Source organism: Staurois parvus, unplaced genomic scaffold (assembly GCF_062004578.1).
Source record: "Staurois parvus isolate SC_StPar_1 unplaced genomic scaffold, SC_StPar_1.0 ptg002753l, whole genome shotgun sequence".
NCBI lineage: Eukaryota > Metazoa > Chordata > Amphibia > Anura > Ranidae > Staurois > Staurois parvus.
Genome location: NW_028320549.1, coordinates 1,768,222 through 1,786,831, shown reverse-complemented (window position 1 = coordinate 1,786,831; position 18,610 = coordinate 1,768,222). Strand labels below are relative to the sequence as shown.

General features: G+C 42.2%; 1 protein-coding gene across 1 annotated transcript in view; it reads left to right on the top strand.

Moving 5' to 3' along the window:
• ZYG11B (zyg-11 family member B, cell cycle regulator) overlaps positions 1–18,610 on the top strand; it is a 71,294-nt gene that overhangs the window by 29,285 nt on the left and 23,399 nt on the right. The window contains exons 2-5 of the mRNA XM_089666577.1: positions 11,026–11,191; positions 14,154–14,908; positions 17,652–17,792; positions 17,888–18,064. Coding sequence (XP_089522703.1) covers positions 11,026–11,191; positions 14,154–14,908; positions 17,652–17,792; positions 17,888–18,064 — 1,239 coding nt within the window. The remainder of the gene's footprint in view (positions 1–11,025; positions 11,192–14,153; positions 14,909–17,651; positions 17,793–17,887; positions 18,065–18,610) is intronic.

Genomic DNA, 18,610 nt, shown 5'->3' with positions numbered 1-18,610 from the left:
CTATCAATTATGGCAATTATTTGTGCTGTGCACTTTGATTGCTGGGTGCAGCCATAATTCTAACCACCAATATTTTTGGCAAATATGGTGTTTTGAAATATAAAGATTTTTTGGACTATCTGGTCTCTTAGATAATGGCAGTGGTTTCACACTCCAGATCGGCCATTGATGCAATTATATATAAGGATTTTCCTCTATTTTTAGGACACAGCATTATTAACCTTTGACCACATTTTATACTTCACATTATGTATATATGTTTAAATATGGATTTATGTATCCGGAGCACCTCCATATGCCGTGGATAAGTTTGCATTATCTTCCCTATGAATCACCATTCTAGGTGATAAAATTACTTGTCAAGGGGTTCTGGCACTATATCTTTCCGCTGTAATATCGGACTGATCATTTTTGCTTACCCCCTGGGATCATGAGCCACTACTCTCGGCTCAAAAAGCACCTTTCAGTGTGCCCTGACAGCTGTATGCATTGCATCTCTGCTGACAGTTCTTATATCCACGGCAAAATGGCGTCTAGGCGCGCGCGCATGCGCAGTTGCCCGGTCCACTCAAAAATGGCGGTGAGTTTGTGCTCATGCGCGACTCCCGCGGCTTGTTATTTTAGAATCTGGCGTCCGTCACAAAGCTGTCAGCCTCCCCTCTGAAGATGTGCTCTAGCACGAAAGGCCTCAGGAGGAACTGACAGCTTGTGACGCCTCATCGCCGCCCAGACCACGAGGAGGTCTGGCGGCCATTTTACTCTAGGTCAGTACCAGTATTTTTACTATACACTTTCTGGCTGTTTGCCAGTTTGAATACTGACCTGTCCTGTTATATATGTTATTTAAATAAACTTTTGATATACTACACTATGGGCATTCTCCCGTTTTTTACCCCTTATTGAGGGGTTATCAGACTGGCAGACACAGCTATATCTGGAGGAGGGAGCCCTCACCTGGCCGTCTTTAATCCTGATCTTAAGGAGGTCCTGTGAGCCTAGCAGATCACCGCCTGATGATACCTCGTCCTGAGGGAGTTCGACACTTGTGTTTTTAACACACAAATGCGCATTTCCTATGCGCGGTCGGTGAGTGCGCATTTCTGTCATTTCTACTGGATCCTTCTAGCTGTGTACACCATAGTATTGATCGAGATATCTTATGAACTTTTGACAACGAACTTCTAAGAACAAACTTTTTTGATATGCTTTAGCGCTGCACTTTATTCATCTATTTATACAGTCAGAGGAGGTTGTGATCCCCTCTTGTGCCATTAGCTGCTTACTTTTCATTGATATTTTCTTTTTACTTAATGAGCGCTCACTTTATTTTATATTTTAAGGGGGTATAAGTGCCTGGTAGGCAAGTGGTTAATAAATAATCATAAAAAATAATATAATATTACATTTAATTCAATAATATAATCAAACCAAAAACACTGAAATTTGAAATATAGCGCCAAGTTCGCACATCACTGAGCAAAGTCGCAAAATTGTTTTCAGTGTCTGATGACGAATTTCCCCACGAATCATTATCACTCAATTCTGCAAGTGGTTTTGATTTACTATCGCTGTTCTCTAGCTGATCTAAACCCGCTTTTGACCTAAAGGGACGCTTTTTGGACACCATGGACTTTTCTAAGTTTCCAGGCAGAAAGAACAGTCAAAATGCAGACAGGGGACAGGACAAAGCACTAGGGACAAAATGTATGTGAAATGGGTTGAAACAGCAATGTTTTACTATGTAAAATTCGTTTTGAAAAAAATGACTTTTTTTTTTAAATTTTCAAATTTCCCGCCGACGGCGGCGCCCGTACATCCCGACGTCACAGGCACCGGAACACAGAAGCCGGATTCCGGCATCGGCCGGAGGAGATGGCCGGGGACGCTGCAGGGGACACATCGCGGGAGCGAAGGACAAGGTAAGCTCTGCAGGGACTCCCTATGCAGCGCCGCATGGTAGGCCCGAGTGTAGCTCGGGGTTACCGCTTTTGGTACACAAACTTTACCCCGAGCTACACTCGGGAATACCGCCAGGGAGGTTAATCAACCGCAAGTCTCCACTATTGCTCAAAAATTGTCAAAATAGTATTTGTCATTACTGTGCCAGTGCATAGTTGTCTATTAGAGCTGCGACGGTCAATGACTGATGCTGATCTAATAGATTACTGCAAGTTCACCTGTCCATTTATTACACCTAATAGTATGAAGTTTTAGATTATGTAACATCTGTATGTGAAAGTTTCCAATTTGTTTGTGTGTGTTTTTGAAAAGTTTTGGCACAGCTTCCCCTTCCACTGTAAATTACTTTTATCTTGTTACCCCCCAACCTCAGAAATAAACTAATCCGTAGGAAACTTCCTTCTGATTATGATGTCACAAATAATGGAAGCAAACCCTGCAATAAAAAACGCTGCAAACTGTGCAACCAAATCAATCTATCAAAAAGTGTCACACTCAAAAGGGATCTTCAGTATCTCCGGATCATACAGCTGCACCTCCAGTAATGTTGTGTACCTTATCCAGTGCAGAAAATGCAGCAAAGGATCTTATGTTGGCGAAACAGGACAGAAGTTGCAAACAAGGATGAATTTGCACACATACCATCAAGGAACTTAAAGAAGATGACTTCTGCACACCTGTGGGACACCATTTCCTACAACCAGACCACACTTTGGGAGACCTCAATATTTTAGTTCTTAAAGGAAATTTCAAATCCATTCAGGAAAGAAAAACATTTGAACTAAGAATGATAATTCTATTTGACACAAGAGATAACAGTCTAAATTTGCACATGGGATTCCTCAATCATTATCCAACAGTTTTATGACTATCACCTCACTCACTCTGTGAATGTTGTCTCCACCCCCCACACCCCCCCAGGCTTTGCTTTTGCTGTGTCTTATCTCTGTTCTCTTTTTTTTTTTCTTTTTTCTTTTTTTCCATCCTCTACATCTCTTCTAACATTCTGCTAAAACATTGTGATCAGTACTGCTTGGACCTGAAGAAGGGAACATTCCCTGAAATCTTGACCTTTAAATTGTATGTTAGTGCAAATAAATAAAGGATCACGGACAGTACTCTATTGTTTCTGTCGCAAATGCACTAATACGGCTACAATCACCTCAAGCATCAACTGTACAGTGTGAATGAAGAAGTGGGCAATGCTAAAGTGAACAGGGCCTGAAACAAATCTAATGAATAGAATGGAATGTATTAAGGTAATAGAATGCATTAAGGTAAAGAAAAAAATCTCTCTTCCTTTTTAGAACCACTTTAAATTGTACGAATAGCTATAACTTTTTCTCTTTCATTTAATATGAGGGTATATTTGCATTAGATCAGTGTTTCTCAACTTTTTTTCAGTCAAGGCACCCTATAAAATTATGCACAGTCTTGAGACGCCCCATTCTAAAATGTGAAAAACTCTTCTAACAGTTTTATATAACACTACAACATCCACACATGTAGGACACCCAACATTAGAGGGGATTTATTCTTCCAAAGCAAATACACTTTTGCACACTGGTACTGACTAGTATTCCAATGTTTCTCTTCTCCCTCAGTTTTTCTACATCACTGAGCTAATGTGACCCCAGCACTGATGGAGAGGAGCAGGGGAGGGTCAAACTAGGATGCTGTGCAGGAAGCTGACATCCTCCTGTCAGGACGCCAGCGGCTAGAAGGTCTTAATGGTTCACAATGAAATTCTGTGGCTTTGTCTAACCAAACTGCAGGCTTGTTCCACCTGCTGGCTTGTATACAAGTTTTGGACAATTTTTAGACATTTTCCAAGGCACCCCTGACGAAACCTCAAGGTATCCCAGGGTGCCTGGGCACCCTGGTTGGGAAAGGCTGCATTAGATCATCACTACCGAGTATATTGCCACCTGCAGAACACTAGGTGCTCTAACAAAAAAAAAGAGGCATCCCAGGGGTGACCCTTGCTGGTGGCCAAAACCCCTCCACAGCTGTGGACAACTTGGTTTTAAGCCCATGTATCAAATGGGTTTGCACATTGTTGTCCTCAATATACAAGATCAAATTTCAGGCACCTCTTCTGTAGAGGGTTTCCACCTCCAACCTGTGCCTGTCACCTCAGACGTTGGTGAAATATATCTGGATGATGCCCAAAAGTGCAGAATTTGTCTAGATCTAGATTCCAAAGCCTAGGACATTTGGCAATCTCAAAACAATTGAGAGAATCAATCCTGTTAGTAGTGGCATCTATAAATCTGGGGGATTTCCTGGCAGTCATAGACATCAAGAATGCATACCTTTCGTACACCCATTTACCAGGGGCACCAGCAGCTTTTGTGGTAGGAGAGGAGCACTACCGAATTTACAGCTCTGCCTTTTGGCCCAGCCCCAGCTCCTTGGTTGTTCAGCATAACACTAGTATCTGTCTTGGCCGCCTTAAGTGAGAGGGATATCAGTCATGAGATACCTGGATGACCTCCTATTACAAACAATGTCTGTTTTGGAGCTAGAGGTCAATCAATCCATCACCTTTCGGACTTTTCTCTCAGGAATTTGTCTGGATATTCAACCAAAAGAAATCCTTACTGATCCCATCACTTTCCTAGACCAAGGTGTAAAAACAAGCTACAGCTACGCCTACTGTGACAGTTCATTATGCTCAACAGGGCGTTGCTGCACAAGATCCTCTTGCAATGGAACAAAGCTCCTTTGTTTATGCACAGAGAGATCAAGGTAGGTCTCCTGACAATGTCATCTTTAGTCTGGTGGCTTTGCTTTCTTCTGTGATTAGCTGGAAAGTAATTTCTATTTCTCTGTGCTAGAAGATGGTAACAATGGATGCCTGTCTGCTGGATTGAGAAAAAGTACTAGGTCAGTCGGACAGTACCACAACTATGGCGTTTGTAAGCCGTTGGAGAGGGAACAAGAGCATAGCAGCAATGCTGGAAGGTGCCCATAGCCTGAATGGCAGAGGAGGTTCTGTACCAGCTGTATACACAATATACTGTGCGTACGAGGGATCAAAAACTAACAGGAAGATTCCAGCCTCTGGATCAGGGAGAGTGGGCCTTCATCCAGGTACCTGCCAATGGATCCGCCAAAGATGGGGTATGCCAGATGTAGATCTACTGGCTTTGCTCATGACTACAGTGTTGGATAGTAGTCAATGGGATTTGGATTGGCTCTGCAGGTTATGGTACATGTATACTCCATGGTGTCTACCACTGCAAGAAGGGCACTTTTTCCATCCTACTTTAAATGTTGTAAACCCTTATATATACCCAGTGAAGTGACTGGCCTCAGGTGATACACAGAGATGAAACAAATGCCCCTACATAAGTTGTACCCATTTATCTACAGCTGCCTGTCTCCTACAATCATTCAGAGTGCAGAATTTGCACAGGATCTCTCCGTTCTGAAAAGCAAGGGGTTGAGAGCTGAAGTTACAATGAGGAGAGCTCTGAGAGCTGATTGGAGGGAAGGGACCCCTCTTCACGCAGCAAATGGGACCAAAGCTTGGTGTCAGAAAAACTTGTCAGAACTGATTCATGCTGGCAGCAAACAGAAATGAGACAAGTACACAGTGTAGAGGGATATGCTTTGTTCATATTTCGTGTCTGAGGTTTACAACTATTTAATGGTTGGCTGATGAAATTGAATTGCTCAGAGACAGAGGGTTGTTGGATGCAGTCATCTATAGTATGCTCAAAACTTTTAAGGCCACACTCCATAAAATCTACCATTGTACGTAAAAGGCTTATATTATATGGTGTAAATTCCTAGGGGTATGCCTTCATTCTTTTTCAGTTGTTCATCTTCTGGGCTTTCTCCCAATATCGACTGGAGCAACAGATTGCCTTCAGCACAATTAGGCCTCTTGAAAACTGCTGCTTGAAAAAGCTCACTTTTCAGGTATACAGCATTATTTCATTTTTTTTTTTTTTTAACGTATCTAAAATGCAGCCCACTGTTCTCAATTTACCTGTACACACAGGCATGTAAACAAGCGCTGTGTATTGATCAATAAAAAAAAACCAAACAGAAATCTGAGCTGCCAGTCAGTATTTTTGCGTGTATACTCACAAATACACACTAACACACGAATGCCACACTTCTTGGTTTTATGTGCATACTCTCAAATACGTGTATGTGATGAACAGCTCATCCTCGCCTCTTTCTGCCAGGAATGTTTGATACTTATACATCATTACAGTGTGCAAGAGGCTTTTAGGGCCAAGTGTCAGTGTTGGCAGTTGTGTTCCAACTCCTGCTGGCATTGCTGCCACTTGTCCACACTTTCATTCCAGGAGCTAAGCATCTTGCTCCTATAAATCCGCCATTGTCACTGTAGGACCTTAGTCTCTAGTATTATTGATTTTTGCAGAAACCATCCTTCGAGAACATTTAGAGAGATCCCGCTACTGACTTTCTCCCAAAAAGTGGCTTTTCTGATGACTATCACTTTGGCACACAGGGTATGGGAACAGGCAGTATTTTCTTGCAAACCTCCTTAGTTGATTAGGATTAACATTAGGATATAGTCATCCTGCATCCAAGACCTTCTTACCAAAAGCGGGATCAGCTCTCCACCTGAATGAGGGCACTATGCTTCCATCACTGTACACTAAGCTAGTTTTGGAAGACTACCTGTTGATGCTTGTAGGGGGCCACCGTAAGGGTCTTGTAGCGTCAACTGCTACGATCATGTGCTGGATCCAGCAAACCATTGTACAAGTAATGGCATCAAGCACTGAGAACCAGTTTTCTGTGGATGGCTCCCTCAACCAGTGTGGTAAGTTCATCCTAGGCTTTCTACCATCAGGTGTCAATATTAAAGGTTTTTAAGATCACCACTTGGTCATTGCCATTCACAAAGTGGATGTGGCAGCTTCAGTTGTTGCCAGTTTGTGGTGTAAAGTTTTACAGGCAGTAGTCTGACTGACCTGTAGAGTTGTTGTTTTTTTTTTTTTTTTTTTTTTTTTTTTTTTTTTTCTTTGACAGTCTGTCTAGATTTCCTTTCTTTCTTCATTTGCCTGCTCCATTGTGCCACTGCTTTGGGACATCCCAGTAAGTGATCATCCAAAGCAGAGCAGTGACCCCCACAGTAGTTAAAAAAGAAAATAGGATTTTTTTTTTTGTACTTACATAAACTCTGTGTGCGTTCATTGAAAGATATTGCACCTGTTTAATCAGAATACTCATTGAAATAAGCTGAGTGGTTCCAAGCATTCCATACTTTTTAGTTAAATGTTGTTTAAAGAAAGTTTTTTTTAATTTTTACAAAGCAGATTTGCAAAGCAAATTTGTTTTTTACCCATTCAGTGGGGCTGGGCCCGGGCCTGCACTGCATGGTTTAACTGCTCATTTTGTTCTAGGGGAAAGGACAGTGGAGATATACTTACCTGACTTGCCAATCTCCCCCCTCACAAGACCGATCCCTTCGGCTCCTGCCCCCCACGGTCCAGTGGTCTTGTAAATGGGCTGTTCCTGATGTCAGCATGCTAAATGGACCGCGGGTCAGGTGAGTATGAGCTTTGTGCTCACCTCTAGAAAAAAACAAGCAGTTGACTCATTCAGTGGGGGGCACTGCATAGTAAAATAAAATTTTTGTCTGGAGTTCTACTTTTAAAGGAGATGTATTAAAAAACGTGAATAAATAAAATTTTATATAATTTTTTATTTTTTTTGGTGTTACAGTCCTGGCCCTATTGAAAAAAAGTACATGTATTACTTTGTTCCATGTTATTAAATGTTTCCGAGAGTAGCTATGAGGAGATGGCTGATTCACAAGTGCTGCTTGTCTTGGCTATGAACACTCTTCCAGAGACCAGCAACAGTGGCAAGAGGAATGCAAAGGGAGCAGAAACATGTCAGGCTCTGCATTCCTCTTGCAATAAAATAAATTCTAATGGTAGATCTTCTTTAAGTCTGTTTTTAAAGCTGAAAATTAATCGACTTATAATTTACCCTCCTTGGTTCCTCCCTACCCACTCTACACACTCTGAAGTGGGTGTTAATGTTAGGGGAGAAGCACACCACACATCCCATATTTTATTATATTTACGGAGGCCAACCCCCTGTATGTTTACGTAAATAACGGTTTCATAGGGCAGAACCTGGTTAATTGCACATAACAAGAATGATTGAAGGAGAGGAGGGCTGTAGCTATTTAAAGCGGAGTTCCACTCACTCTGTCAAAAAATAAGTCAGCAGCTACAAAATCTGTAGCTGCTGACTTTTAAAAAAAAAAAACAAACAGCCATTTACCTGCCCTTGGTCCCGCGGTGTGTCCCCTGCAGCCCGTTTCACCGGCCATCCTGTATTCCAGGAGGCCGGCATCTTCAGTGTAGAGACCCTTAATGAATACTTGGAAAATCCTAAGAAATATTGACAGCTTTCGGCTTCACAGCCGGGTACCCACTGCGCATGCGCGAGTAGCGCTGCGCTTCATGAATGGTCCTGTTGTCTTTTGGGACCTGTCACGTGTCCCAAAGGACTACAGGGAGGGAGGACACCTTCCGGTCACCTAGGTGATCGGACCGGAAGTGGGAACGGCTACCTGTCAAATTCGGGTACCCGCTCCCCCCGCCCCCCCAAAGGTGCCAATCTTTAATGGGGAGTGGGGGAGCAGTCCTTAAAGCAGAACTTCCCCTTTTGGGCGGAGCTCTGCTTTTAAGTACAATAAGCTTATGAGCAAAAAATACGGTCTCCCTCCAGTATATTCTAGTACAGGCATCATTAAATGGTGGACTGAGTCACTGTTCCTTCCAGACTCGTGGTCACGCCATTCAGGAGCCTCTTCTTTCCACCAGCGTCCGCCGATGTTGTTATAACAGAGCAGAGAACAATATTTCTGGAGTGGGGGAGGCACAGCATTGGACTGAGTGTGGGAGCTGGAGCTATCGGTGTTAACTTTTCAAGTTAACCAGCAGGTGATTGGTTGCAGGGCGGTCTTAACGGCCAATCACAAACCGTTAATCCTGGCAACTCCTGCACTCTGTTCAATGCTGTCCTAGGACTGCCACACTCGGTCCAGAAGAACAAGCTTCCTTCCAGTCCTCATCAGTAAGATATGGAATCAAAGACTGCCATTTGTAGGGACTGCCAGGGGCATTCTGGTAAGCTTAGTATATATTAAGTGGGAATAAAACAAGGAATCCAAGCCTTTAGGGCCTTTGGAACTGAGAACCCCAATCGGAGAACAATTAGAAAATTGTAGGTTGTGGAGTCGTAACTGTAAGTATTTTATAAAAGACAGTGTGAGGTTGATTATATGTCCTGTGCAGGTACTCGGAGGAATGTAAGATGATATTATAATATACATCTGCTAAGGGTTCCAAGCCCTGACATAGTCAGAAGGTGAAGTTTTCTAAGCTGCCATGCACTCTTTTGAGGCAACCAGTTCACCTAAATGCCCAGTTCATTGCTTCATCCTTAATTAACCGATCATCTGGCTGTGTTACGTGTTGGCAGGGGTAAAGTCTTTTGCTTTGTGTGATTCAAATCTGAGTGACTTGGATCTTAACCAGGGCTTCTACTGTTTACTTCCACAGGCAAACAGAGGCAGAGCAAAGGAAAGTTAAAGTAATACAACGGGGAAGGTCTGCTTTTAAAGCTAAACTCCAGGCAAACCACTAAATACACTGATAGGGTTTTATAAATACACATAGCGGTTTTACCTGCCAAAGGATTTATACACTACTCAAAAGAACATTTTGAAAACACATCAGATCTCAGTGTGGAAATATTTCATGCTGGATCTTTTATACTGATATGGACTGGGTAATTTGTTAGGAACATAAGGATGCCCCATCATTTGATGAAAATCTCAACCTACAGAGGACTGAATACAAAGACACCCCAAAAATCAAAGTGAAAAATGATGCAGCAGGCCAGTCCATTTTGCTGAAATTTCATTGCAGCAACTCAAAATGGTACTCAATAGGTTGTATGGCCCCCATGTGCTTGAATGCATGCCTGAACATTTCGGGGCATGCTCCTAATGAGATGACTAATGGTGTCCTGGGGTATTTCCTCCCAGATCTGGACCAGAGCATCACTGAGCTCCTGGACAGTCTGAGGTGCAACCTGGCATCTTCTGATGGACCGAAACATGATATCCTAGAGGTGTTCTATTGGATTTAGGTCAGGCGAGCGTGGGGGCCATTCAATGGTATCAGTTTTCTTCATCCTCCAGGAACTGCCTGCATACTCTTGCCACGAGGCCGGGCAATGTTGTGTACCAGGAGTAACCTCGGACCCACTGCACCAGCTTAGGGTCTGAAAATGGGTCCAAGGATTTCATCCCGATACCTAATGGCAGTCAGTGTACCATTGTCTAGCCTGTAGAGGTCTTTGTGTCCCTCCATGGATATGCCTCCCCAGACCATCACTGACCTACCACCAAGACCAGTAAAAACGTGACTCAACTGTGGACTTCACCACTCGTCAACCGCTAGCATGAAGCCCTCTGCGATGTACATTAAAATGACCTGTACTGGTTCAGGGATCTGCAACACAGTTTTAATACTTGGTCTGCTGGAAAGGTAAGTATACACAGGGTGGCTTTGTTTTTGTTTTGTCCCTATAGTGACAGTCACTTTAAGCTGTGTTTTGTACATTTCTTGAGGAACAAAGCCTTAAAGCTGAACTCCAGCAGTGGATGTGACGATATCTACTTCATCCTATCAGATAATGTCTTTTATTTATTGGAAAAAAAAACAAGCCATTCTGGTGGAGGAGCTAAGTAAGCAACAATATACTGAAGGCAAGTCGCTTAAGCAGCACCTGGAAGAGACCAGCACCAACTTTTTGTAGCACAGTGCATTTTAAATGTAAAAATATAATTCCTGGAGTTCATATTTAAAAACATTGTAAATATAATTATGTAAAGACTAATTCAGTTGTTGTTAGTTCACCCATGCTCCAGGCTGTCCAACCACTTTGTGAATAGTTTTATCATTTTTACAATGTTTTCTTTTTAAAAGGTTGCATCAAATTTTTATGGAAAAGCACTGTAATATTTCTCTACATATATTCTTCTCCTAGGAGGAAGCTTCTCCCAGTTCATTAGTTGATATAACTCTGCACTATTTGAGCTCCAACTTAGAAAAGTTTTGCAAGGAGAGACCAGATGGAACGTTCTGTTTACAAGATGCTGCAGTGTTTCCACAGGAAGTCGCCGATCGGCTTTTACAAACTATGGCAATTCAAAGTAAGTTTTTTTTTTCTGTGGGTTTTTTTTGTTTCTTTTTATAATAATATTGTAATTACTGCTGATCTGTTTTAACGGCTTCCTGGCCGCCCAATAGCAAAACTACTGCTACAGGGTGGCAGGGCTGATCAAAATCACGTGTGTGTGTGTGTGTGTGTGTATATATGTGTGTGTGTGTGTGTGTGTGTGTGTGTATGTATGTATGTATATATATATATGGAACAGAAGTATTTGAACACCCTGCGATTTTGCAAGTTCTCCCACTGTAGGTGCATTCCCACTCTGAGAGACGGACTTTAAAAAAAAAAATTCAGGAAATCACATTGTAAGCCTTTGTTTGCAATTACAGAGGTCAAACGTTTCCTGTAGTTCTTGACCAGGTTTGCACACACTGCAACAGGGATTTTGGCCCACTCCTCCACAAAGATCTCCTCTAGATCTGTCAGGTTTCGGGGCTGTCGCTGAGCAACACGGAGTTTCAGCTCCCTCCAAAGATGTTCTGTTGGATTTAGGTCTGGAGACTGGCTAGGCCACTCCAGAACCTTGATATGCTTCTTACGGAGCCACTCCTTGGTTATCCTGGCTGTGTGCTTCGGGTCGTTGTCATGTTGGAAGACCCAGCCACGACCCATCTTCAATGCTCTGACTGAGGGAAGGAGGTTGTTGCTCGAAATCTCACAATAATTGGCCCCATTCATCCTCATCCTTAATACAGTGCAGTCATCCTGTCCCCTTTGCAGAAAAGCACCCCCAAAGCATGATGTTACCACCCCCATGCTTCACAGTAGGGATGATGTTCTTGGGATGCAACTCATCCTTCTTTTTCCTCCAAACACGACGAGTGAAGTTTAGACCAAAAAGTTCTACTTTGGTCTCATCTGACCACATGACTCTCTCCCATGCCTCCTCTGGATCATCCAGATGGTCATTGGCAAACTTCAGATGGGCCTGGACATGTGATGACTTAAGCAGGGGAACCTACCGTGCAATGCATGATTTGAAACCATTATGGCGTACTGTTCTACCGACAGTGACCTTTGAAACTGTGGTCCCAGCTCTCTTCATGTCATTGACCAGCTCATCCCTTGATTCCTCACCTTTCTTATCATCCGTGATACCCCACGAGGTGAGGTCTTGCATGGAGCCCCAGTCCGAGGGTGACTGACAGTCATCTTTAGCCTCTTCCATTTTCTAACAATTGCTCCAACAGTTGATCTATTTTCACCAAGCTGCTTGGCAATTGCCCCGTAGCCCTTTCCAGCCTTGTGGAGGGCCACAATTTTGTCTCTGGTGTCTTTTGCCAGCTCTTTGGTCTTGCCCATGGTAGTAGTTGGCGTCTGACTGACTGTGGGGTGGACAGGTGTCTTTAAAGAGCTCAGACAGGGGCTACTAAGTTAGATTAATGAGTGGAGTAGAGGTGGACTTTTTAAAGGCACAGTAACAGGTCTTTGAGAGCCAGAATTCTTGCTGTTTCTTAGGTGTTCAAATACTTATGTTCAGCAGTGCAAGACAAATAAATTCTTTAAAAATCATACAATGTAATTTCCTGAATTTTTTTTTTTTTAAATTCTGTCTCTGAGTGGGAATGCATCTACAATGTGAATTTCAGACCCCTCCATGATTTCTAAGTGGGAGAACTTGCAAAATATGTATATATATATATATATATATAAAATTTGTGTGTATATGATTTTGCATCTCCGGGTAGGGGGCGCGCTTTTTTTCCCCTTATTGATCACAAATCTAAGAAGCACTCTTCCTACTGACCATCACAGTAATGTTTCACGAGTTGTAGATATAGTAATTATTAACAAGGGTTCCCTGAGACCAGAAATTCATTTCAAGGGTTCCTCCATGTTAAAAAGGTTGAGAAAGTCTGACATAAAGGGACAAAAGCCCTGGGCACAGCTTTGATTAGGTTTAGCCAATAACCAACTGTTCTCTTGATACAGGGCAATGACTGGGGTCTCCATTTACAAAGGTGTAGAAGTATTTGTTTTATTAGAGTGTTGAATGGAGATCTTTAGCTAGTCAAGTCCATTTCCAAAAAGCCAGACATCTGTGGGTATTTTTCAAGCAAAACCGTGTTCTTATGTAAAGGGTATTAGAAAAGAAGTGCTTAAATCAATTCTCCTGTGTATGAGTTTGATTGTGTCACCTCCTTTGGCAACTACTATTTTGCTTGGTAATCCTTTACATTTGTGGCCTGTAAGGACTATTTATATCCAATTTCAGTCCATTATGTGTGAATCTTGGGTGAAAACATTAAAGTGGTTGTAAACCCTTAGATATACCCAATGACGTGACAAGCCTCAGGTGATACTTAGAGATTAAACAAATCTATCTACATAATTTGTAACCATTTATTTGCAGCCATCTCTTCTCTATAGGGGTTAAAAGTGGTAAAGTTTTACTTAGGTTTACTCCGAGACCCGAATGGAGTGAATGGACCCCCCCCCCCCCCCCCCAGTCTACACACTCTCATAAGGAAACCTGCACAGCTGAGGCTGTCAATCGCAGGCAGTGTGCTGGAGCCATCCCTCCCTTCCTGGTGTAACCTGTCAGAAGTGACTTTTGCAGATAGCAAAAGAGACTGTAGCCAAAAAATCACACACTATTTTAGTACACACTATAGAAGGATGTACTTTGTTCATTTTTCATTTCAGAGGTTTATGACCACTTTAGTAAATATACCCCTTAGTGTGTTGCAACCTGGTTCCTCTTTGTGCCCCCCCCCCTTCCTTATTGTAAGATCCTGGCACACTCTACCTTCACAGGTATTGAATAACATGCACCAGTATTTTAAACTCCCCAGTTAAAGCAGATGGGGCACATAATTACAAGTTGATTATTTAGGTTAAAATGATGGCTTCCCTTTTATTTTATTTCCAGAATAATAAGGAATTATAAATTGCTGGTGCTTTATGTCTTTATAAACGTGTTGCTGTTTTTTCAATTTTAGGAAAACTAAATGAAGTGTCTGTAGGAATTTTCCGCGGAAATCAGTTAAGGCTGAAGCGTGCCTGCATCCGCAAGGCGAAGATATCTGCTGTAGCCTTTCGTAGGGCGTTTTGCCACCACAAGTTGGTGGAGCTAGATGCAACTGGGGTCAATGCAGACATAACCATTACTGACATCATCAGTGGGCTCAGTAGTAGTAAATGGATCCGGGAAAACCTCCAATGTCTAGTCCTGAACTCTCTTACTTTATCATTGGAGGATCCATATGAACAATGCTTTAGCCGCCTGTCTGGACTTCGGGCCCTGAGCATCACCAATGTTCGGTTTTATAACGAAGACCTGGCGGATGTTGCCTCACTTCCCAGGTTGGAAAGTCTGGATATCTCCAACACCTCAGTGACTGACATTACTGCCCTTCTGGGTTGCAAAGACAGATTGAAATCCCTCACAATGCACCACTTGAAGTGTTTAAAAATGACAACCACGCAAATCCTAGAAGTAATCAAGGAGCTGAAGCATCTTAACCATTTAGATATATCTGATGACAAGCAGTTCACGTCAGACATAGCTTGTCGCCTGCTAGAGCAGAACGATATTCTACTCAACCTGGTTTCATTGGACATCTCTGGAAGGAAGCATGTTACGGATAAGGCAGTGGAGGCTTTTCTCACGCAGCGCCCTCAGATCCAGTTTGTTGGTCTCTTGGCCACTGAGGCTGGGTACTCTGAGCTTCTTTCTGGAGATGGAAATGTGAAGGTGCGAATGCCATATGTCTGCTTCTGACATTTCTGTATTTTGTTCTTTTACAGTAAGATCATTTTTGTTTACAGGCAGTGGGAGACGTAAGTATTATTTATTTTATTTTTTTTTCAGGGAAGACGTTTTGTCCAATTTTATTTTACTGACATGATTGCTTTGTTCTTCCAACCCTTAAAGTCTGCAGTATCCTGAGAACCCAAATCCAGGGAATCCATCACATTATTATTATTAATAATATACAGGATTTATATAGCGCCAACAGTTTGTACAGCTCTTTACAATATAAGGGAGACAGTACAATTACAATACATTTCAGTACAGAAGGAATAGGAGGTCCCTGCTCGTGGAGCTTACAATCTAAAGGAAAGGGGAGGTGATACAAACGGTGATAGCTGAGGGGGATGATCTGGTGAAGATGATTCAAGTACAGTTCTTAGGTGGAGGTGGGGTAGGCTTCCCCGAATAAATGAGTTTTCAAAAATCGCCTAAAGGCAGACAGGGTGGGGGCTGACAGGACATACTGTGGTAGAGAGTTCCTGAGGATGGGAGAGGCTCTGGAGAAGTCCTGGAGGCAAGCGTGGGAGGAGGTGATGAGGGAGCTAGAGGGGAAGATGTCTTGGGTGGAGTGGAGTGGGTGATTTTGGCCGATATCTGCAGATGAGGTTGGCGATGTAGCTAGGGGCAGTGTTGTGGATGACTTTGTGAGCTGTAGTTCGTATTTTGAATTTTATACGTTGGGTTAGTGGAAGCCAATGAATGGATTGGCAGAGAGGGGCAGCAGTCACTGATTGGTTGGTAAGGTGTATGAGTCTAGCAGCAGCATGTCATGGCATAATATTACTTCTACAACCCTCCCCCCATCTCTTGAGTCGATGATCTACTACCATGCAAAGCAACAGGTTAACTTTTATTGCTGCCGTTCCCAGTGACATGCTTGCCTTCCTTTCACCTCCTCACCGTTCTTTTCAGCCACTGAGAGCAACCATGGGTAAGCTGGCTGTCTCTGGCTTACACAAGACTTTGGACCCCCCCCCCTTCCCTAGTGACAAATCTGATTGGCCCAGTGAAATGTTGGTTGCTGAGCTTCATGACTTGTATATATCTTTGCAGGTAAGACAAGTCTGCCACAATATATTTAGCCAAATAAAAAAACAATTGAGCAAATCTGTGTATTAATCTGCAATTACAAATGTCAGCAATATGTATTTAGCTTGACTAGAAGTGACTCAAAATTTATTTTTTACTACTGGTACACCGCAAAAGGAGTGTGGTTGGCTTTTTGATTCCAGCAGACCCTGTGAATGTGGGTATTGTTTGACAAGCATTTTAACTCTGCCTTAAATAAGCCTGTGATTTGCCCGTGTAGGATGGTTAAAGCGGAACTCCAGGAAGGAAGCCACTGTACAATGTGCTGTATTACTAGGTAATAAGGACAGTAAGGTGCATGCCACCTCATGGACTTTGCTCTTTAACCACTTGCCTACAGGGCACTTTCACCCCCTTCCTGTCCAGGCCAATTTTTAGCTTTCAGTGCTTTCACACTTTGAATGACAATTGAGGGGTCATGCAACACGGTACCCAAATGAAATTTTTATCTTTTTATTTGAAACAGCACTTTCTTTTGGTGGTATTTAATCACCACTGTGTTTTTTTTTTTTTTAAAACAAACCAAAAAATGTTGAAAAAAAAGCCTTTTTCTTAATTTCTGTTATAAAATTTTGCAAATAAGTAATTTTTTCTTCTTCACTGATGTGCACTGCGCTGATGAGACGGCACTGATGGACACTTATAAGCTGCACTGATGAAGAGGCACTGGTGAGGCTCACTAATAAGGCGGCACTGAAGGGGACTGACAGGCAGCACTAATGATCAGTACCCTGATTATCAGGAGTTCTATGCATCCCTGTGCATGCAGTCCCATTCTTGTCATTTGGGACACAGCGGCTTCATGGAAACAGCCTCTGCTTCCAATCTGATATACAGAATGTCTAGGTTCATACCTAAGCATTTTCCGCAGTGTTTTGCAGAAACGCACTACAGTCCATTTTAACATGATTTCCTATGGGACACTTTCACATCTCCGCGTTTTCATCTGGTGCTTTTTTGAAAAGGGTCAGGGACTTTTAAACGCAAAAAGTTGCATTTTTGGTTCTATAGACTTCAATGGAGATGCTGCAGAAACGCATGTAGTGCATCTTTGTTACATGTTTTTGATGTATTTTGTGTGTTAATCTGTCTAGCAACAATAAAAAAAAACAAATGCGGCAAAAACACGTGCAAAAACTTAAATCGCACTACAGGAACAAATAAAATGCAAACTGTATAGGTGTGAACCTAGCCTAAGTATGGATGTGGCTCCCTGAGTGCACATACTCACACAGCTGGCAAATTGGGAGCAGTGGCTGTGTCCATGTAACCGCTGCATCCCACATGACATGCATGAGACTGCATCCCCTTGTGGGCAAGCACGGCTCTCACATGAGCATACACTGAAGTGCACCTGTGTGAACGAGGCCTAATAATGCAAATTCACACTTGTGCTGTGCGTTGCTGTTTCGTGGCAGGAAATAGTTCAGAAGTTATTGAGATGGTACACCTGTCCACTACAGCAAAAAATGCTGGAAAATGCACACACATAGAATGTGCAAAGACAGCCTTTACTGATGCTTCCAATATTTTTTTTTTTTCCTGTATGATTTTCTGTTTGATTATTTTTTTTCTTTTTGTATGTTTTACAAAGGTGTCTGGAGAAGCAAATCAGACACAGATTGCTGAGGCGCTGCGCCGCTACAGTGAGCGCTCCTTCTTTGTGCGGGAGGCTCTCTTTCATCTGTTCAGCTTGACGCATGTTATGGATAAAGCCAACCCAGAGATGCTAAAGGTAATAAATGGCTCCTGACAGCTTGTAAAATCAGATGGTGTTTTTTTTTTTCCCTCTATGTAATATGTGTATATGGCATTTGCTTTTTTTTCCAGTTAGTTGTGGTAGGCATGAGAAACCATCCAACAAACCTACCTGTACAACTAGCGGCCAGCGCATGTGTTTTCAACCTGACCAAGCAGGACCTGGCAGCAGGGATGCCTGTAAAACTCCTGGCAGATGTGACTCACTTACTTCTAGAAGCCATGAAACATTTTCCAAATCACCAGCAGGTAGGACCATGTACACCTATATCATTCACAGGGCTGAGCATTTTCTAGGAGGAACATAGTATGCACTACAAATTTTAAGCAAGTTGTGTGGTTTTTTTTTTTTTTTGTTTTTTTTTTGTTTTGTTTTTGTTTTTTTGGGGGGGGTTGTCTTTTTCTGGTTTAAAAGCAAGTTGTTTGGTTTTTTTTGTTTTTAATGTTTGCCAGTAGAAATATATCAGCTTCCAGGTTTTATTGTCAAAGATTAAAGTATATGTAAACCTTCACCTTGTAAAACAACCCATACAGTTGTGTTCAAAATAATAGCAGTGTGTTGAACAAAGTGAATAAAGCTCAAAATCCTTCTAATAGCTTTTATTTCCATACACACAAATGCATTGGGAACACTACACATTCTATTCCAAATCAAAACATGAAGAAAAATATATCAAATTTGTGTTGTTCCTCTAAAAAAATTGAAGAAATGTGAATATTAGACTGTTCAAAAACATAGCAGTGTTTGTATTTTTCTTTACAAACTCAAAACATTCACTATATAAACTGAAAAAT